Source organism: Ovis aries, chromosome 8 (assembly GCF_016772045.2).
Source record: "Ovis aries strain OAR_USU_Benz2616 breed Rambouillet chromosome 8, ARS-UI_Ramb_v3.0, whole genome shotgun sequence".
NCBI lineage: Eukaryota > Metazoa > Chordata > Mammalia > Artiodactyla > Bovidae > Ovis > Ovis aries.
In genome coordinates, this window is record NC_056061.1 from 58,278,154 (window position 1) to 58,300,598 (window position 22,445).

The 22,445-nt window shown below is 40.3% G+C and overlaps 1 protein-coding gene and 4 non-coding genes across 5 annotated transcripts; all 5 read left to right on the plus strand.

The window, feature by feature from the left end:
* Positions 1 to 2,042: 2,042 nt before the first annotated feature.
* RPS12 (ribosomal protein S12) lies at positions 2,043 to 5,377 on the plus strand. Its single transcript, XM_004011342.5, has 6 exons — positions 2,043 to 2,087; positions 2,213 to 2,263; positions 2,449 to 2,565; positions 3,471 to 3,573; positions 4,017 to 4,118; positions 5,285 to 5,377. The coding sequence occupies exons 2-6, from the start codon at positions 2,250 to 2,252 to the stop codon at positions 5,345 to 5,347; spliced, it is 399 nt and encodes a 132-aa protein (XP_004011391.1). The 5' UTR covers positions 2,043 to 2,087; positions 2,213 to 2,249; the 3' UTR covers positions 5,348 to 5,377.
* Positions 2,786 to 2,858, plus strand: LOC114116284 (small nucleolar RNA SNORD101). The gene has a single exon (XR_003590266.1). It is a non-coding gene; the product is annotated as a small nucleolar RNA SNORD101 (small nucleolar RNA).
* On the plus strand, positions 3,859 to 3,935 carry LOC114116240 (small nucleolar RNA SNORD100). The gene has a single exon (XR_003590233.1). It is a non-coding gene; the product is annotated as a small nucleolar RNA SNORD100 (small nucleolar RNA).
* LOC114116260 (U6 spliceosomal RNA) lies at positions 4,256 to 4,363 on the plus strand. The gene has a single exon (XR_003590249.1). It is a non-coding gene; the product is annotated as a U6 spliceosomal RNA (small nuclear RNA).
* Positions 5,026 to 5,155, plus strand: LOC114116239 (small nucleolar RNA SNORA33). The gene has a single exon (XR_003590232.1). It is a non-coding gene; the product is annotated as a small nucleolar RNA SNORA33 (small nucleolar RNA).
* Positions 5,378 to 22,445: the final 17,068 nt, after the last annotated feature.

Below are 22,445 nucleotides of genomic sequence, written 5' to 3' on the forward strand. Positions count from 1 at the left end.
TTTGCCATACTTTGTTATGGCAGCCCTAGCAAACTAGTACATCTACACTTAAGACGATTCAGAAACTCAGATTTCTACTGCTGTCTCTTTTTCTGCCTGACACTGCAATATTCCCTTTCTCTGTTTATGTGACTTTTTACATGACGAAGGTAGAACCAGTGGTATCATTGCCAAATGTGAGATGTCAAGAGTTATCTTTGAAATGATCTCCCTCTCACATTTGGGCAATCATCCAAATGGCTGAAGGGTTAGAAGCATCAGCTTTGAAGTCAATGGGCTCAAATACCAGTTTCCACATTTACTAGCTGTGTAGCTTGGGCAACTCCTTAAGCCTAAGTTTCTTTCCCTATTAAAAGGGCTAACACCACCACTACCACATGAAGTTTCGATGATACTTAAGGGAGAAAACATAATAATTAGTACATAAACTGACATCTAAACAAAATTACCTATTATCGTTAACGTTTCTAAAACACACAAACTTTAGAATTTGTTTTTCATAGGTATTTCAGACACATATTTGTGTACACTAAGCATTATAACCTGCCAGTATGAGAGTGACTCTAGCTATTAACTCCCCTGAGGCCTTCAGGTGTTATCAACTTTGCCTCAAATCTTAATCTCACCAAAAACATGAGAGCAGCAGGAATAAATATACTCATATTTATAAACTCTGCCCCCTCCCACCCCCGCCCAAAAGCTCAATAGTTAAGTGAATAAGTGAACAACTTTTTAGGATGAGCTAGTGACTTAGCAGCAGCAGCATGGATGGAAATAAGTAGGTTCAACATTTATACAACAAAAGCTTGAAAGTTAGTACTGAACAACATGGATTAAAATTCCAGTATATCACTACTCTGGCTAACTCCACCTCACAGTCTGAACATGTTACTCATTTATATATATATTTTTCACAGTACTCAAGAATTTAACGTTATCTGTTTGCTCTTCGTTGTTCGCTGGATTCATAGGTGCTAGCACCTATCAAACGCTTAATTGCTATCTTGGCTACTTGTCAGAAGAGGAAGTTAGAACACAAGAAATGGCATCAGGCTGTATTTCTTTACCATGTATTTCATTAGCGTTGGAAATGCTGGTGGGGGAATGGTCAGTCAATGCAAAATTCAGAATATTGCTTTCCGAGAAAGTCAAAGTTAAAACTGACTTCTCAGAGAAGATTCCACTAACTCCGCCAGTCCTGGAAGGCGAAATTAACGCCGGATTTCTCAGACTACGTTTTCTCTGTATTCCCAGACCCTGTCCCTATGTTTGGTACACTGCTTCAAATGCACCTGCTGAATCCCGATTTGGGCGGGATTACGAATCCACAGGGCAATTTAGTGTTAAAAACAAAACAAAACCTTAAAATCAAAAACCCCCAAACCAAAACTTCTTTTAGAACCAACTACATTAGGAAACCGTAACCAATCACTAGGCTGGCCAGGGGTTTCACTTAACAGTGGTCAGCAAAGTGGAATTTGAGATGTGCTTCAGAAGTAGCGAAAACGTGTCTGTCGTTTCAGGAAAACACACGGACACACAAGCACGCGCGCGATCACCCACAGACTGACAAATTCACGAACATTCAGAGTGACTTAGAAACGAAGCGAGAGAGTGTGCCGCTCAGGAAGGCCCAGTTAGCGGGGTCGACAGGAAATTACAATTACGGCGTAGGAAGGGTTAAAATTAGTTTTCCGCCTCAGCCTGGGCTGCCAGGGCTCCGAGAGCTTTACGAGATCGCGCGGACAGCAGAGCCTGGCCCTTCTCGCGCTCCGTAGAAGCTCTCTGGGCCTCCGCAGGCTGCGCCTCCAGCAGGAAATGACGTTAAGAAGTTGCCCGCATTAGTGCCTGTTTCGTGAGCCAATGACCGGCCGAGCAGAGTCAGAAAGTCAGTAGGAGTCTTGTCTCAGGACCGCCTCAATCCGGAAACAGAAATTCTCCAGGCCCGGCATTGCCAGAGCCAGCTCTTCTATAGAAGGGAGTGCGCATGCGACCAGGGGTCCTGGGAAACCCTTAAATACCGTCATGCGGACGCATTTGTTCTCTTTCCCTGCCGCCGCGGAGCCGCGCGGAGGCGGAGGCTCGGGGTGAGTGGGGCAAAGTAGGAGTGTTGGTTATGCAGCGTGGCTGCATTTTATTTGGAGTTGGCGTTGAGGATGTGGGGCTAATCGGGGTTGTTTCTTTAAGTAACTTACTGCTGTTTGTTTTGCAGTGCATTCAAGATTCGGCTCCACCCGTAACCCACCGCCATGGCCGAGGAAGGGTGAGCCCAGGGCTGGGTGGTGGGGCGGGCAAAGCGGGGGCCTGGACCCGGTAGCGTGGTTTCTAGATGTTCCGTGGAGCCGTAAGCGTATCTGGCTTACCTTGCTGATTACTGCCGAGTCCAAGGCGTTAGATGGTGGGCGAGAATTCACCACACTAAAAAACTTAAATTTTTTGTCTTTTTAGCATTGCTGCTGGAGGTGTAATGGACGTTAATACTGCTCTGCAAGAGGTGCTGAAGACCGCCCTCATCCACGATGGCTTAGCACGTGGAATTCGCGAAGCTGCGAAAGCTTTAGACAAGTACGTGTATCAGTCTCAATACTGTGGGTTGTTGGAACCGGAGCAAAACTGCAGCCGAGGGAAGAAAGCGTGAAGTTCATGGTGTTAGCACAAAAGTTCTGAATGACATCCGTTCTACAGGAAACATAGGAAAAGGTATCAGCTCAGAACTCTAATGGCCCGCTGAGTGTGTGGGTTTTGAATGGGGATGAACGTTTGATTCTTGAAATAAAACTACAGTGTTTGAATGATGACTTAAATTGTCGGATACCCCTTCACTCCTTCTATGAGTGAAATCTCACAGTCTGACAAACCTGTAGGTTTGGGGGCTAATTTCACTGTTCGGGAATAGATGGGAACCTTCGTTTTGAACTTTGGAGACTTAAACCACTAAGTTACTGTGGCAGAAACGTTTGGATTTAGCATGAAGTTAGTAAGCAGTAGCTGTAAAGGTCAGTGTGGGTGAGAAATACTTGTAAATTTAATCAGTGAGGTTTTTGGGCTGCTTATCTTAGCAAAACAACTGTTAAGGTTTAAAGCCAAAATTAAGGCCCACTAAGCTGAATGAATATAAATCTATTAATTTGGGGTAAATTTGCCAAGGGGACCAGACTCTCTTGGAAATCTCTCTTTACTATTGTGCGGGAAAATACTGTGCAATATTAGACTGGGCCCAGTACAGTTAAACAATTGCTATATGTGAAATTTAGAGTTTTACAAGTTGCTGAAGATTAGATGGTTCTGTAGACAGATGAAAGTAAAGAAATAATATGCTTTCTGGCAGCTACATCAAACTGAAGTTGTGTTCTCCCAATGCCTGGTTAGGTTTTTGCCAGTGTATCCAGTGCAAAGATGATTCTCTTATACAGACTGCAGGTGGATTTAGACCTGAATTTTAGTTTCTGCTATTGGATTTTGTATTTCAGGCGCCAAGCCCATCTATGTGTGCTTGCATCCAACTGTGATGAGCCTATGTATGTCAAGTTGGTGGAGGCCCTTTGTGCTGAGCATCAAATCAACCTGATTAAGGTAAGTTACTCTTTGGATTTTGTTTTTCTGAAAGAGAAATTAGCTTATTGTAAATTAGGCCAGTTACAGACCTGTGTCCACTTAAAGGCTATGCATAATGATTTTTGTCATACCAGAGAAAGTTTGTAAAGAACTCTTTTCTGCAGGTCTGAAAAGCATCACAAACTTGGCATTTGTTGGCTATGCTAAAGCTAGTTAGGGAAACATTTTTATTCCTGAAGATTTAAATGCTAGTTTTATGTAGATAGAGGATAACCTGCGCAGGGTATTGATAGGTTTCTTTGGGCTGTACATGATGACAACTGGCTCCCTCTACTGAACCGTGGTGAGGAAACTGCCATGTCACCCTATCTGACTGCAGCCACCTTTCATCTAATGTGTTGTCAGTAGTATTAGTGCCTACTGGTGTGGTGATTTATTTTTGTTCTTATTCCCCCTAATAGGTTGATGACAACAAGAAACTAGGGGAATGGGTAGGCCTCTGTAAAATTGACAGAGAGGGAAAACCCCGTAAAGTGGTTGGTTGCAGTTGTGTGGTGGTTAAGGTAAGTTGATATTTATGTCTGGCATAAATGTTGTATTGGATAACTATGCTTAGCACAAGGTGTATATCAGTGTCTGTTCGGAGAAATGATACTAGTTGCATTACCATGCAAAACTTTTAGAGATTAAAAGTGATTGAGTGCTCGCTTCGGCGGCACATATACTAAAATTGGAACGATACAAAGAAGATTAGCATGGCCCCTTGTGCAAGAATGACACGCAAATTCGTGAAGCGTTCCATATTTAAAAAGTGATTGAGGGTTCATTATTATGACTGTTACATTTTGTGGTTAGATTTTTGTCCCATCCTTGTGTATATTACAGACACAAACATGTTACGGTAAAATTGTCAGAAATGACAACGTGGAATTTTGTGTGGATTTTTGAATGAGTTTTATGTAGATATCTTCTGCACAAGTGACATTAGTGTGTCAGATGATTGTTTTTCAGTGTGTTAGTCATACAGTCGTATCTGACTCTTTAGACCCCATGGACTGTAGCCCACCAAGAGCCTCTGTCCATGGAATTCTGCAGGCAAGAATGCTGGAGTGGCTAGCCATTCCCTTTCAGGAGTAATCCTGACTCAGGGATCAAATCCGGGTCTCCCACATCACAGGCAGATTGAAAACAAGCAAAAACATCTTAGTGATTGATTTTGATGTAGAAAGTGAAAATGAAACTCATGGTACTGGATAATACAGTTGTATCCATTATAAATATTGAATGTACTAGTTCTCAAAGTGTAAATGAAACAACAGTTTTTGGCCAGGCCACAGGTGTTAGTTTCAGCAAAAATCCCCTGGTCAGTAATGAGTTAACCCTGCAATAAGTCAAAAATCACATAAAAGCAAAGGTGTAATTCTCATCAGATGTAGAAAGTCTTACAGAAAAAGGAAATAAGCCATAATTAAGCCAGCCAAAAAATCTGCTTACCTGAATGTGTTTCTGCAGAAATTTTAAAAATGCTGGCAATAGGAAAGCCATGTTACGAGCCTTAAAGACATTGAAGTCATTAAGGTCCCTGAAAATGGCTACAAGACATTTTAATGGTGGGAAATACTTCATAAGATGTGCTGGTGTTTTTTTTTTTTTTTTTGTAAAGCTTCACTAACTAGTGCTAACAACTTGGGGCTTTGTAAATTTTAGTAAAATCACATTTGTTTTTTAGGACTATGGCAAAGAATCTCAGGCCAAGGATGTCATCGAGGAGTACTTCAAATGCAAGAAATGATGAAATAAAAAATTGAGTTCTTGTTTTCCATCTCTGGCTTTTTATTTGGGGCAGTAAAATTAAAGTGTGTTAATGAAGGACAAAAGATTCATTGCAAAATAGCTGGATGCATGCTGTTTGTCCTGGTTTCTAAGTGAAAGCATTTTTTCCAACCAGTAAGTAATTTCAGTTGGCAAGTAGAAGAGCCCAAGTGAAGATAGGCTTGGTCAGGATTTTATTGGGTGGATATTTATGACTGACAAGCCAACCTATAGCCTAGAAAAGTAAACTGGACAAATCAGCAAAATAGAAAGGGGACTGGATTGGATTTAGGCCGGGGGGCACTAGAAGGTACATGAAGTGCAGGTGCACTTTGTACATGCCCATTAGGGCAGGTCGGGGTTTTTTATTTAAATATCAGCCACAGAAACGTTCTTTCATGTGCTCAAGTCCCCAAAATTCTCAGGGAAAGGCAATGGTGATCTGTGTACTTCAAGCCTGAGTGAAGTTGAGATTGTAGGAATATGAAATTCCCTTATAGATAACCAAGTGGGGTACTTTTGAGTTTCTCTACCAGTCTAAATATGCAGTGACAGGGCATGTGGGAAAAGGAATTGGTTTTAATTGCAGTTTCTTTATATATCTTAATAGATTCTCTGTACTGTATTTGTTGCCGTTTTGAGTATGCAGTGGGTAAACCATATGTGATCTTTTATGGGAAATATAATTCAGGCTAGGGAAAATAGAATTATTGCAATGTGCATTTTCATATTGACTCTGGCCCTTCTCAAAATTCGTGCTAGGAAGGCTTGCTTTGGCCTTTGTTACTCTCAGTTCAGTCATTCAGTTGTGTCTGACTGCAGTCCCATGGATCTGTCCATCATGGGGCAGGATGATAGCACAAATCCCTTGAGGGAGCAAACACCAAGAGATGATGGACAGAAGCCTGGCGAGCTGCAGTAAATGGGTTCGCAGAGTTGGACAGGACTCAGTGGCTGAACAACTGATTTTTTCCCCTTTTTTGTGTAAGAGGGGCTTCACTGGTGGCTTAGCTATAAAGAATCCACCTGCATTGTGGGAGACCTGGGTTCAATCCCTGTATTGGCCTGGAGAAGGGAACGGCTACCCACTCCAGTATTCTGGCCTGGAGAATTCCATAGTTTGAGCAAGGCAGGCTAGTTTATGGGATTGCAGAGTTGGACACAGGACTTTTCAGAGCAAGAGGAAGAGCTCATTGATCTAGACTGAGTGTCCTTACTAGGCTCTGCACTAATTAGCTAGCTTGTGTTCACCGAGCTAGATCCTCTGTCCTCTGCTCCTGCTTCTACCTTGTTTCACAGCCCATAGACACCAGGTTTCAATGGCCCCCGTGTTGGGTCTGCACTGCTCAGTTGCAGTGAAGTGATGTTCTTCATAACGTGTTTTACCTCTCCTGAGGCGCATCCTTCAAAACCCAGCTCTAAGAATTACAGTTATGATTTCTGGTTGTGACTTGTCTGTAGTATATGTGAAGTCGCTCAGTTGTGTCTGACTCTGCGACCCCATGGACTGTAGCCCACCAGGCTCCTCTGTCCATGGAATTTTCCAGGCAAGAGTACTGGAGTGGGCTGCCATTTCCTTCTCCAGGGGATCTTCCCTACCTAGGGATCAAACCTGGGTTTCCTGCATTGCAGACAGACACTTTTGCCATTTGAACCACCAGGGAAGCCCAGGTTTATATGAGGGAGCTCATCCAAAATGTCAGGGCAGAAGCAGGTGTCTTTAGTGGGGAAAATAATTGGCATTACCAAAGGAATTCTGGCCAGTCCATGACATGATACTGGTTTTTTCTCCCAGAGGGAGAGAGAGACTTCCAGTTCACTTGAGCTGCAAGATAACCTCCATGGCAGTTTTTTTCCTGTTCCTAATTTTTTGCCTGGTCCTGATTTTATCAGAGTTTCTAGTATGTGTATTTTTGATAAGCCACTTCAAATTCTTGACAAAGAACAACCAGGACATCCATAGAAAAACTGTAAAAACGCTGTATCAGGCTGAGACCTCTTGAGGCAATGAAACCACTGAGAGGGTAACAGGAAGGCCAGGGGTCTCCAAAAGGAGGAAATAGCCTGCAAGTGTCAGACATTTTTATTTCAAGTGGCAAGAGGAAACAAACTAGCGATATTTTTTTCTTCTCTATACAAATTTAAAAGGTTTCTCTTAAAATACTGTGTTGCCATAATGACACCTGGTTTCACCTGAAGTTAACTATTCTCAAACCTTGAGATAACCGATGCATTTTTCTTATAGAAATGTTTGTCTTATGCTAATGTGTTTGTCTTATGCACACTGCGCTAATGTGCTATGCATTTACCCCAAACTCTCTTCAAGTCAGTTCCGCCTCATGGCTCAACCTACTTGACAAACCAGTATGTTATACTCAGTTATTGTTCCCCTAATCTATGTAAACAAAACTATTTGTATGGTAATCTGTCCTACAAGATTCAAGTTAATCATTTTATGGCCCAGGATGAACCATTTGATGCCAAGGTTATCCCAAAGTGCATCTTATGGGTGAAGGGCCTGCTGCCATTCTGAGTTTTAAGACATACCTTTCTTTCTTTAACAGACTGCTAGTTACTATATATCCAGCTGAAGACTAGCAGGGGGGTACTCTTTCTGCCCCCTTCTGATGCCTATGTCAGAAGTTTTATCTCCTTTATACTTTGATGAAACTTTATTACACAAAGCTCTGAACGATCAAACTCATCTCGCCCCAGATTGAATTCTCCTCTGGAGGCCAAAAATCCTGGCCATCTTTTCATTTCAGCAACAACCTTTCACCACTATATAGGCAGAGGTGTTACAAAGCCTGGAAACATGGAAATATCTGTTAGTATTACTGAAGACTAACCTAACCCTTAATATGGTGCTTGAATTTGCTTTTTAAATTTCTTTTATAGATGAGTGTACAAAGAGCTGGGCTCAAGGAAAATGTTAGGCACAAGATTTGAATGCACCCTACACTTGATCGATAGTGGGAAGAGAGCATATTTAACCAAGGAGGGGAAATAAGATCTTGGCCTTCATTCCAGGCTGAGGATGGGGCAGGATGATGGCACAGAGGGATAGGGCATTGTCCCAGCTGGAGTCCTCATGATGCTCAATCCACAAGGCAGAATTTGAAGCGGTAATATCTAAGAGCAATGGAGGTGTCATGGCTGGGCTGTAGAGGTACCCAAAAGGCCATCACACCTTCCCAACCTCCCAGCGAGAACCTGTTGGAAGTCTGAATCATTGCAGGTGCTCAGGTGCTGGGGGTAGAGGAGTAGTTGGGGATCAAAGTCAAAGATGAATTTCCCAGAGGGTGATCAGTTTGGGCTACATAAATAACACATCATCAGTGTTCAGAAGGACTGGTGGTGATGTTGCTCTCGGCAAAAACTTTAACCCTTTTTAAAAAGCACACTTACACTTCAGATGGCATAAGCACACCTAAATTAATGCTTTATCACGTGTGAGATACTTTAGCTTTTTATCCAAAACCTACAAGGCCGAGTCACAGTCAGCTGATTAGAATTGCATTGCAACCTGGGTTTTGTCTGAAAAGACTTAGAAATGAGGGAGGTGGGTTACCCTGAGTTTTTAAGACCTACACTAAAATGGACAGTTTTCTAAGCTCTCTCCTAGTTTGTATGAAGCGTACCGTCCTTAAGAGTGTTGACTTATGTTCAGTGACTACCGTCACCACATACATTCCTAATTTGTTTTCAGTGGCACATTGGCTTTGGGAAGGCAATGAACAGGAGAAGAAACCGAAGTGTTTCTGTAGGTAGAAGCTGAGCCTCAAATTTACTGTTAAGGAACTAAACTGGGTTGTGAAACAAGGTTAAGACTGGTGGTTATTCCATGGCTCCGCCAACCTGGAAGATTCTGTTAACCTTGCATTTTCTGATGATAAAGGGTACATCTTAGTGGGATTTTATGGTACTATAAGGACAGAGTGGAAGGGCATTTGCTTAAAAATATTGCTTAAAAATAAGTACAGTACAGTATGACCACATCTTATTTCCCCTCGGTTAAATACGCTCTCTTCCCACTATCGATCAAGTGTAGGGTGCATTCAAATCTTGTGCCTAACATTTTCCTTGAGCCCAGCTCTTTGTACACTCATCTATAGAGAAAATTAAAAAGCAATATGTACAGTAAGACCACATTTTGTAAAAATTAAAGGAATATAAGGGCACATCCCTGCAGAAGAAAGATTTATACTGCTGCTGCTGCTGCTAAGTCGCTTCAGTCGTGTCCGACTCTGTGCGACCCCATAAATGGCAGCCCACCCGGCTCTCACAACCCTGGGATTCTCCAAGCAAGAATACTGGAGTGGGTTGCCATTTCCTTCTCCAACGCGTGAAAGTGAAGTCGTGTCTGACTCCTAGCGATCCTGTGGACTGCAGCCTACCAGGCTACTCCATCCATGGGACCTTCCCGGCAAGAGTACTGGAGTGGGTTGCCATTGCCTTCTCCGAAAGAGTTATACATCAAGGTTTTAATGGTTGTTTCTGGAAAGGTGGATGTTTTGCTTCTTTTGCTTTTTTTTTTTTTTTTTGCTTTAATGTGCATTGCATTTTTAGTAAAAAATTCTTGAAGAAATGAAAGAATGGTACAAGATATTCTTAAGGTTAATTTTAGGTAGCATTAATATAAAGGTTTAACAATTTTTTATGTTTTGTGAACACGTAGCACTTGGATGCATCAGGACAGGTTTAAGAGACTGAATTCAGACCTGGCCAGCAGAGGGCGGTAAGAAGCTAGTGTCAGAGCTACCTATCCGTGTGAAGATAAGCATAGACTGTATTGCAGCTCCCAGGAGAAAAAGATTCTTCTAGCACCCCTGGAAAATTGTTGGGCTTTAGTGTACTATTTCTGGTTGCGCTTGCTTTTTGTCGTGATATTGCAGAATCCACACTCCCTAGCTGGGGAAGTCAATAGTGGTGACTAACTACAACTAAGATATTGAAACTCTACATGTTCCTAGAGGAAGAGGTTTTGCTCTGTGATAGTCGATTGTATATTCTTATTAAGCCTCTTTCTCTGCACTATACCAAGAATTTATCTGATGCCACCTTCAGCCAAAAGGTTTCAGAGCAGACCTATTCTGGAAAATGGGCATAATTTCAAAAGCAGCAAAGCCACAGCTGTACTCTGGATTATAATCCATGGTATAGCTCCATGGAAGCACTGACTTTGTTCTGAGCTGTATCTCTGGTGCCTAGAATAGCACTTGGTGTGGTAGGCATTCAAATATTTTCTGTCGGATGAGTAGATATGAACTGCCAATTTATGTTTAGTTAATTTGAGAGTTCTCTTCATAGGCTTAAATTCCTCAACCATTTTTGACACTTTAATTTCTTATATATATATATATATATTTTCTGGCAACAGGGTGACTCCAAGTTGGGCCTCTTCTAGACTAGGGTAGTGCCAAATTGTCTCAACTTCCCCTGTCTCCAACTGTCCTCTGGGGAGCAGGGCAGAGAAACATATCTTATCACAATATGGGGTACATGGCTCTAAGAGTCTGAAAAAATAATTTTAAAAGCTATTATGACACCCGGGAACAGTAAAAAGCACATGAGTTCAGGGAAACTATTTTTACACTGCAGTAATTTCTTTTTGAAGCCTATTTATTGAGATACATGCCAACAGCACAGTATTGTACAACTGATGTGAATTAAACCTTATACAAACGTAGTATTTGTCTTTATTTTTCCTTCTCTCAACTGCCCCCAACTAAAATTTACAAACAGATATAAAAATCCCATTTGAACCTGGTTGGCTTGTTAGAGAAATATGGGGTCAAAGTTTGTGACATTTTGCAGGGCTGACACCAGGTTAAAAGGAGCAAAATGCACATAAAAAAATAAATATGAGATCCGTAAGGGGAAAATAAAGTATTAACATACAAAACGCTGCAAATTAAAAATCCTGTCTTCTCTTTTAGATTTGATGCTTGGATATACTTTAGTGAGTTCCAGGGGTCAGCAGATGTGTGGCTAAATGTGTGTGTGTTGTGTCTTGCTGGGAGGTACCTACCCACACGTGGATCATAAAGTGATAACAGTTATGCCATTATTTTAGTAGGGAATATACATGTATAATTTTATAGAAGAAATAAAACCTTTTCTATCTCCATCCACAAGCTACATTTTGAAATAAAATAATCCAGTTCAAAATTTGATTCCAGATTTCTGTCATGTAAAGAGTCTATAATTTTATTTCCAGCAAAATATGAAAATGATAATGCGGATGATGTTAACGTGCAGAAGCAAAGTTTAAAGCCCTATGTGGAGAGGAAACTGTGAGATTGTTTTAGATTTTTAAATTACTGGTCAAGGCATAAAACTTGTTATTACCTTTATTATTGCCTGCCTAGTGTTGCTGTGTAAAGTGAGGCTCATTCAAATGGTCCCAGGTTGTATTGCTGCCCTGTGGATTCTTGCTAATAGACTGCAGGGCAGATGGAGGTTTAGCTAACATTCAGTTACAGTTTGAAACTATCCTTTTGGGTGGTAGTAAAAATAAGACAGGTTAAGAAATGAGCTTCTCTTCAAAGAAATTTCTGTGTTTTGGTAAAACTTCTGAGGACCTTTCTCCTATCAGGCTAGTAGAACAGTGGACAACAGTGTCTTTAATAAAGCAGAAACCTGCCTGTTGGATGAATCTCAGGACTCTCCATTTTCAAGTAAGATTACAGATTATTTGTGGCAAGTGAAGGTAACATTTTTAAAGCAATCTATATTTCTGAGGGATGCAGGAGAGAAGAAGGCAGAGAAAGACAAGACTGGAGAGGAGTGATGGGCAGGTGGAGAAGGAGACAGGAAGAGAGATGGAAGGATGGAGATGTGGGGAGGGGAGGAAGAGGGGGAGAGAGGGAAATGATGCATATTTAGGTTATTATGAAATAGCTAAAAAGATTTATTTATTCTACACATTATTTTCTTCAGTTAAAAAAGAATGTCACCATTCACCTTTGATTTTAGAAGGTCAGCATTCACTTAACATTAGAAATCATTAGTTGAAAATAAATGTAATTTAGTTGCATGTTAGCTGACCAGTCACACTTCTATTGCATTGGGTACTGCCCCAGTAGTTATTGTCCCTGGTGGGTCTCAACTGCAATGGTATCTGTATGCTTTAATCATTGCCAGTCCCCAGACTTGTACTTACGTGTTAAAATTTTTTCTCAGCAGCAAAGTAAGATATTTTGCTCCACCTATACAGTTCAACTCTGCTTTCCTAGTAAGGCATTCACGTTTGGCAGTTACCAACCAGTTTGGATAAGAGATGCAAAGTCTTATTTATTGCTTTATCTAAACTGGAAAATAACCAAAGAAAAATTTCCCTAACATATAAACAACAGGTAACAAAAACAAAACCCCTGGTATCTGGTCCCATCACTTCATGGGAAATAGACGGGAAACAGTGGAAACAGTGTCAGACTTTATTTTTTGGGGCTCCAAAATCACTGCAGATAGTGACTGCAGCCATGAAATTAAAAGATGCTTACTCCTTGGAAGAAAAGTTATGACCAACCTAGATAGCATATTCAAAAGCAGAGACATTACTTAGGTCCGTCTAGTCAAGGCTATGGTTAATCCAGTGGTCATGTATGGATGTGAGAGTTGGACTGTGAAGAAAGCTGAGGGCCAAAGAATTGATGCTTTTGAACTGTGATGTTGGATAAGACTCTTGAGAGTCCCTTGGATTGCAAGGAGATCCAACCAGTCCATTCTAAAGGAGATCAGTCCTGGGTGTTCTTTGGAAGGAATGATGCTAAAGCTGAAACTCCAGTACTTTGGCCACCTCATGTGAAGAGTTGACTCATTGGAAAAGACTCTGATGCTGGGAGGGATTGGGGGCAGGAGGAGAAGGGGACAACAGAGGATGAGATGGCTGGATGGCATCACGGACTTGATGGACGTGAGTCTGAGTGAACTCCAGGAGATGGTGATGAACAGGGAGGCCTGGCGTGCTGTGATTCATGGGGTTGCAGAGTCGGACACGACTGAGCAACTGAACTGAACTGATGTAGCGTTGAGTGGAACAGCATGTAAACTGTTCCTTTACTCCTATAATTCTATGATTCCTTGATTTCTGATTTGGTACTTTGATAATGAAAGTTAAACAACTGTGAAAAGAAATACAGACATTTCTTTTGTCTTGACATTTTGCTGTCCTAGGCAGTTCCCAAACTGCTTCATGTTTGATTTTAGTCCTTTGAAGAGGGTCTACCAGGAAGAGGTTCGTACATAATTCTGGGTTCTGGATTCTATTTAAGATGAATCATTTATTGTAAAAAAAAAACCATTATATTTCTGTAATATCCATCATGATTACCTCTCAGCTTATTTCTAAATGATACAAAATTTAGGGATTTAGACAAAGTCTTCTACTTAATGGCACAAGTGATATTCTTTAATATGATCATCTAAGATAATCATTAATGGTGACTGTGGTAAATTATTCTCTAGAGTTAGTAGTATCACTACTGGCTGTGTTATTTTCTAGAAGTAACTGTGTATGCTGACCAAAATGTGGCCTTGCTACTTTCTTCCTGTATTTCTGGAGAAGATGCTCTGTCTTGACTAGAGAGGACTGAGCTGGGAATTAAGGCCAAGTCTCCCATTGCAGACTCTACCTGCAGTTAGAACCTGAATTTTTTCAGCTGGAAAGACCTGAAAAATGATCTCATTTGGTTCCCTCATTTTCCATCTGAGAGGACAGAGCCCCATATCCCAGGATATGCTCCAAGAAGCCTTTGGACATGTGGCTAAACTGATGATAGGAACTGTCATTTTGTTGAAGATTAAAGTATTGTCTGTTTAATGTATGTGGAAGGAATATACTTTGTAAATTGATATGGGTGTTTTGATGAAGAATATCAGGGATGAGGACCATAAATATACTATGAGTCCAGAAACGCTTTTTAGTGCCTGAAAAATAAGCTAACAAGGGCAATTTGTTAGCTTCCATGGAGGTGTGTACAGATGTGGAAGAATGTCTTTTACAAAGCCATTATGTATAAGCATCATCTCCCTCAGGCCATCATTTGCACTATGTATTTTGAGGTTGTGCAGTGTTTTCCTGATCTGCACTTGTTCCCTTCAATTTAGGCCACCAGCAATGATGTAGGACAATGGAGTCTCCTGAATTAGGGACTTAACAACAGAATCCTTGTTGGGCCCTTAATACACAGGTCAACTAGCACATTCAACGATGTGCCTTAAAAGAGAAGGAAAGATGAGGGGAGCCGTTTGTCCAGGAGTGAGTGATGTGAAGAAAACCTGCCTGAAGGTGAAAGCATGAGAGAGTATTTTACAAAAGATTACAGCTAGTTCTTTGCCTTGCCATCAAATAAAGTAAAAAATTAATGTAATTTTTAGAAGCAGTTATAAATAAAGGAATATTGCTATCTATAGTTGGTTGTTAGGGGAATTGGACTTTTAAAAAATAATCCAGGATTAGGTATCCATTCCATAGTGTTGACAGAATGTTGCTAATGTTTGCCGAGAAGAACCTGCTTTTTAAAGATCTCTTTAAGATGAATGAGCCTAAGACACGGATTCTCAGGCTAGACTCCCATGCAGTTCCTGTCCACAAAAATCTGGAGAGACAGTTGCATTAATATGCCAGTTATTGATTTGTAGTGATAACAAGAGCAGAAGAAAAACTATTTTTTTGAGATATGGAATTCTAGTGGATATGTTTTCAGATTCTGAAAGTTAGAGACGAACCTTTTGAAAAGTGCCTTTATTTTCTTGTATTTGTGCTTTTATAAAATTACAGTGTAATTTCTGTTGTTGTTAGCTTTTGTCTTCCACTTCCTTGCTTCCCTTTGAGTGTTTCTAAATTTGGATTCATTGGAGAGAAATAGAATGCCTTAGCCAATATTACAGTTTACCATACGTGATTGTTATTTTTAATATTTTAAAATGTTTTATTTCTGTTTACATTGTACAAAATAGATAATTGAAATTTAGGTAATATGAAAACCATATTCAAAAACATTAGAGCTATCAATTTAATGTTTAGATAAAGACTTCAAAACTTCTCAGGAATAGCTTCTATCTAAAACATACCAAATTTAAAATTATTATAGCATTGCCATCTTGAATAAAATTGGTTTTAATTTACTGGCTGAAAAACACTTTATAAACGAGACAACAGTCTCTAGTTCTCCACTTTGCATTCCTTTCGAGGGTCATTTCAGGACATTCTGTGCAGTGACCAGAAGAGGGCAGCATGACCTCAGCTGTGGGAAAAGCAGCGCAAACCAATGCTTTCTACTGAGAAGGCTGGAAGCTGACGGAGAGCAGACTTACAGCAGCAGGTGCTGCAGTGTGTCTATCAAGCAGGATACACAGGAAACAAATGTGAAATAAAACTGGTTAATGCCTGTGAATGCTGCGGATTTTTACGCATATTTTCCAGAGCAATCGCCCCTTCCCTTGTAAAAATGAAATGGGTCAGATGTTGAGATTTTTATGGGATTTAGAAAGCTGTACATGCCTAAGACCTTGACTCCCCAGCTGGGGGGATTTCTAATCTCTATTTTTTTTTCCTATGGAGTCGTAATTTTCTAAGAACAGTAAACTCATCTTCCTTATTTCTTCTCAAATTTCTAAAGTGATCTTAATAATAAGGAATAAGGAACCCAGATCTCAGGCCGAAAAAACTACATGCATGCATCTGCACTATTACTGTCTGTTTTGTTGCAATATTAGCACAGGAGAGAAATTGGTAAATCTATGGACCTCAAGATCTTAAGACCTCAGCTTCTATTTAGTATCCAGTTTGCTTTCCTTGAGGGGCCGGCTTCCAAGGAATACAAGCCTGCAGTGTGCAACTGGGATATATTTTGCTGAAATACATATATATCAATATCTCTATATATCTATATCTATCTATCTATCTGTATACATAAATTTGCATGTGTGTGAAGAACTTGTATACTTTCTTAGCTTCTTTCAGAAAACTTAACCATGGCAGATTACCATGTATTGGTTTTAAGAAAAAGAGGAGAAAATGAGGGCTGAAATTGAGAAATTTTCTTGCTACTTAGGTCTTTACTCTGGTTAGAAGAGAAAAGATTCAAAGGATTATTTTACTTTGGTGAGTTGCATTCCAGCCTCAACTTTCATTTAAGAATTCTATATTCTTTAAAGTTTCATTTAGGAGATATTTCCCAAAAACCTTACCTCTGAAATATGGATTTCTGTTGCTCATTTTCATTTACTTCTCATTTTTAATTTCCTCGTATCTGCATATAATCTGCTTTGGGTAGTGCTTGCCTTTCCCCTACCCTGGCCCCATTTTGAGAAAGCAACCCTTCCTTAATGGCATAAATTTGACTTGTGTGTTCTAAATAAAGCATTTTATTAATATGTTCATTTTTTCCATTAAAATCTTGGGTTAACAAATGCATAAATATAGCATTTATGGATTCAGCAGATGAACTTGAAATCTAGTTTACCGCTTGGCAGTTAATATCACTGGCAGGATTACTTTATCAGAAATAATGACTTGAGTGTGAATTTGAATAAATGAAAACCATAGGCATTTAATCATAATGCGGTCAGAGGTTTATCCTGGCTTCCATGCTTACTGTGTGTGCACTCAATTGTGTCTGACTCTTTGCAACCTCATGGACTGTAGCCCACCAGATGCCTCTGTTCATGAGATTTCTCAGTCCAGAATACTGGAATAGGTTGCCATTTCTTCCTTCAGGGGATGTTTCTGACCCAGGGATCGAACCTTCGTCTCCTGCATTGGCAGATGGATTCTTTACCACTGAGCCTATACTTAGTAGGGAGGGAATATCTGATTTTAAAACCCATTCCACATTTCTTTTTCAATATGCTGGATCTCCCCATTAAATAATTGTAAATAAAGACACTGGTACTAATTTTCATCCCTTTTGACATATGACGAATTTAAAAATGGGATTTGACAGGTTTTTGGTGTTTTTGTAAGGCTGATGTCTGGGCATCAGATTGGTTAGTATAGGTTGTTATAGTGTCCATACCACTTGATAAGGGTATAGCTGTGTGTGCATGTGCTCATGCGTGCACACACACACACACACACACACACACACACACACATAGTGATTGCTCAGCCCACACTGGCTTTATGGTCAGTGATTGGGGTGGAGGCTTGGGTGTGAATCCTGGTTTCGCTGGTTAGTTATTATGAGGTGCTAGAAAAGTCATTAAGTTTACTTAAATCCCCATTCTTTTTCTCTAAAATAGAAATACTATTACTGTTTCATAGTTTTGTGTGTATGTGTGTGTGTGAAGATTAACTGAGAAAATATATGTAAAGTCCTTAGTTTAGTGTCTAGAAGATAAATGATGGTGGTTATTACGATGATAAAGAATTATCACAGCAGATTTGAATACATATAAAAAGTATAATCAGACTACTTTTTCCTTGCAAATCCCTAACCTACATAAAGATAGCTTTAAGATCTGTTAAAAACTTGGATATCCTCTAAGGAATAGGTTATAACTTTTCATTACACAGTGCTTGAGACAATATATTTGTGTAACCTTCTCAGAAAAGTTTTATAAATAGCTTTCATAGGCCATGGACTTTATTAGGGTCCTGTTCCTAAGGGATTCATAGAAGCTGGTCTGAAGATTATTTTAAAAGATTATAGAAAACTGTTCTGCCCAGTGGGAGTTTATGTCTGTTCAGACTTCTATTCTTGGCTTCAGCTCTCAACTGGCTTTATACCTCCATAGATAACATGCGTGTTGAGTTAAGAGCATTGGTTGTGGTCATTTGGAACTTTTATTCCGAGCAGTATTTCCCAAACAAGAAAATTTTGCTCTGTACTAATATACTGGATGTTTAACACGATGTGTTCACTTTATTTCTGTAGAATTACTCTGTTGTTGTTTTTGCCTAAGAAACAAAATAAGTATTTTGAAAATCTTGGTCTTTTCCTTGAAAACCCTTTGACTTTGGGTCCTTTGTTTGTTTGTTTGTTTGTTTTCAGTTACAATTTAGGTCTTTGAGCACAGAGGTCAGATAATCATTCTTCTTTCCCTGTCCTTCCTTCTGGTTGCCCATTTGTGCTGCCCATATTAACTTATAAATTGCATACTTGAGTAAGAGTTTCTTGAAGGTAGGAAACATTCTTCTTATGTACTTTCCCTAATGCCTAGTAAGATATTTTGTTCAAATGGTGCTTAACAATGAAGATGTGACTATGAACTGTAGCCATATTTTGTGTATTAGGGATATAAACACTGCCAAGAATGATTAGGCTGAAATGGAGGCTCTTTATCCTGGAAGGATGACAACTGAATATTATGATGGGGAATACGTATGGTATAGATTAACCAACAGTCTTCCCATTATAATTTGGGCTAACTTAGAAAAGAAATAAAATAGAAAGCTACTTTATATACTGAGTAGGTAATACGTAACTACAAGTGGTGATATGGGCTAAGAAGAGTAAGTTTCGTTAAGTGTAGAGGCAAAATGTAGAAGGAATAGTCAATGGAAGCTGCAGGTTTTAAGAAATCCCTGAACTTTAAAGCTACTGTGTGCTGCTGCCATCTTGGCAGTTCTACCAAGATTCAGTTCAGTTCAGTTCAGTTCAGTTGCTCAGTCATGTCCAACTCTTTGCGACCCCATGGACTGCAGCACACCAGGCTTCCTTGTCCATCATCAATTCCCAGAGCGTACTCAAACTCATGTCCATGGAGTCCATGATGCCTTCCAACCATCTCATTCTCTGTCATCCCCTTCTCCCACCTTCACTCTTTCCCAGCATCAGGGTCTTTTTCAATGAGTCAGTTCTTTGTTCAGGTGGCCAAAGTATTGAAAGTGAATATTCAGGACTGATTTCCTTTAGGATGGACTGGATTTCCTTGCTGTCCAAGGGAATCTCAGGAGTCTTCTCCAACACCACAGTTCAAAAGCATCAATTCTTTGGCGCTCAGCTTTCTTTATAGTCCAGCTCTCACATTCATACATGACTACTGGAAAAACCATAGCTTTGACTAGACTGACCTTTGTTGGCAAAGTATGTCTCTGCTTTTTAATATGCTGTAAGGTTGGTTGTAGCTTTTCTTTCTTCCAAGGAACAAGTGTCTTTTAATTTCATGGCTGCAGTCACCATCTGCAGTGGTTTTGGAGCCCCCCAAAATAAAGTCTCTCACTGTTTCCATTGTTTACCCATCCATTTGCTGTGAAGTGATGGGACTGGATGCCATGATCTTAGTTTTCTGAATGTTGAGTTTTAAGCCAAAATTTTTACTCTCCTCTTTCACTTTCATCAAGAGGCTCCTTAGTTCTTCACTTTTCACCGTACGGGTGTTGTCATCTGTGTATCTGAGTTGCTGATATTTCTCCTGGCAATCTTGATTCCAGCTTGTGCTTCATCCAGCCTGGCATTTCATATGATGTACTCTGCATAGCAGTTAAATAAGCAGAGTGACAATATACAGCCTTGTTGTACTCCTTTTCCCGATTTGTAACCAGTCTGTTGTTCCATGTCCAGTTCTAATTGTTGCTTCTTGACCTCATACAGGTTTCTCAGGAGGCAGGTCAGATGGTATTCCCATCTCTTTAAGATTTCCACAGTTTGTTGTGATCCATACAGTCGAAGGCTTTGTTGTAGTCAGTAAAGTAGAAGTAGGTGTTTTTCAGGAACTCTCTTGCTTTTTTGATGATCCAACAGATGTTGATCTCTGGTTCCGCTGCCTTTTCGAAACCCAGGCTGAACATCTGGAAGTTCACTGTTCATATACCTTTGAACTTGTCTTGGAGAATTTTGAGCATTACTTTGCTAACATGTGAGATGAGTGCAATTGTGCAGTAGTTTGAGCATTCTTTGGCATTGCCTTTCTTTGGGATTGGAATGAAAACTGACCTTTTCCAGTCCTGTGGCCTCTGCTGAGTCTTCCAAATTTGCTGGCGTATTGAGTGCAGCATTTTCACAGCATCATCTTTTAGGATTTGAAATAGCTTGACTGGAATTCCATCACCTCCACTAGCTTTGTGCATAGTGATGCTTCCTAAGTTCCACTTGACTTCGCTTTCCAGGATGTCTGGCTCTAGGTGAGTGATCACACCATTTTGGTTATCTGGGTCATGAAGATCTTTTTTGTATAGTTCTTCTGTGTATTCTTACCACTTCTTTTCAATATTTTCTGCTTCTGTTAGGTTCATACCATTTCTTTCCTTTATTGTGCCCATCTTCGCATGAAATGTTCCTTTGGTATCTCTAATTTTCTTGAAGAGACCTTTAGTCTTTCCTATTCTATTGTTTTCCTCTATTTCTTTGCATTGAATGCTAAGGAAAACTTTCTTATCTCTCCTTGCTGTTCTTTGGCACTCTGCATTCAAATGGGTATATCTTTCCTTTTTCCTTTGCCTTTAAGCTTCCCTTCTTTTCTCAGCTATTTGTAAGGCCTCCTCAGACAACCATTTTGCCTTTTTCCATTTCTTTTTCTTGGGGCTGGCCTTGGGCACTGCCTCCCGTACAACGTCACGAACCTCCGTCCATAGATCTTCAGGCACTCTGTCTAGCAGGTCTAATGCCCTGAATCTATTTGCTACTTCCTCTGTATAATCACGAGGGATTTGATTTAGGTCATACCTGAATGGTCTAGTGGTTTTCCCTACTTTCTTTAATTTAAGAGCAAGAATCCCTTAGAAGAAATGGATAGCCATCATAGTCAACAAAAGAGCCCAAAATGCAGTACTTGGATGTGATCTCAAAAATGACAGAATGATCTCTGTTCATTTCCAAGGCAAACCATTCAATAGCACATTAATCCAAGTCTATGCCCCAACGAGTAATGCTGAAGAAGCTGAATTTAATGGTTTATGAAGACCTACAAGACGTTCTAGAACTAACACCCAAAAAAGATGTCCTTTTAATTATAGGGGACTGGAATGCAAAAGTAGGAAGTCAAGAGACGCCTAGAGTAACAGGCAAATTTGGCCTTGGAGTACAAACTGAAGCAGGTCAAAGGCTAACAGAGTTTTGCCAAGAGAACACACTGGTCATAGCAAACACCTCTTCCAACAACACAAAAGAAGACTCTACACATGGACATCACCACATGATCAATATCAAAATCAGATCAATTATACCAGCCAAAAATGGGGTAGCTTTATACAGCGAGCAAAAACAAAACTGGGAGCTGACTGTAGCTCAGATCATGAACCCCTTATTGACAAATTATACCAAGATTGAGTCATTCTATTAGATCGGCAGGGCCCTGACTTAGACAATCGTGTTGTTTGGTTGCTAAGTCACGTCCAATTCTTTTGAGACCCCCATGGACTCTAGCCCTCCAGGCTCCTCTGTCACTGGGGTTTCCCAGGGAAGAATTCTACAGTGGGTTGCTATTTCTTTTCCAAAGGATCTTCCCAACCCAGGGATCAAACCCACATATCTTGTGTCTCCTGCATTGGCAGGCGGATGCTTTACTGTTGAGCCACCAGGGAAGTCTGACTTTGACAATCAGGCTGTCTTTCCCCTAACCCTGGTTAATACAGTACTTCTCCTGGTCCATCCATGAACCACATAGGCAAACACCACTGCAGAAAAGCATACAACCAAACCAACTGGTTTCATGTTGAATATATAAGAATGCAGGTAGGAGGTTAAAATTGTGGTGGCAACTTGATGTTTCTTCCTGACTGCTTCTTTTTTTTCCCTTGCTATAATAAGCAAAGTCACCAGCTAGAATCAGCATACAGGGTGAGGTGAAGATTTGAGGTGAGAGGAGAGTGACAAAGTCAATGGGCAAAGCATATGATCCCAAATCCCCTTCAGATATCATCCCTGTTACTCAGTTCTCATTTAGAGCAGAACTACCCACAAGAGTTGCCTATACTCTCTGTCTTCAGTTCTGCTTCCAGTTCATCTTAAAATCACTCCGGTCGTGTATTCACTCAGAATTTCTCTGAAACTTCTCAGGGTCACTGGTGAGTGCAGTTCAGTCACTCAGTCATGTCCAACTCTTTGGGACCCCATGGACTGTAGCACGCCAGGCTTCCCTGTCCATCACTAAGTCCCAGAACTTGCTCAAGCTCATGTCCTTGTTGTTAA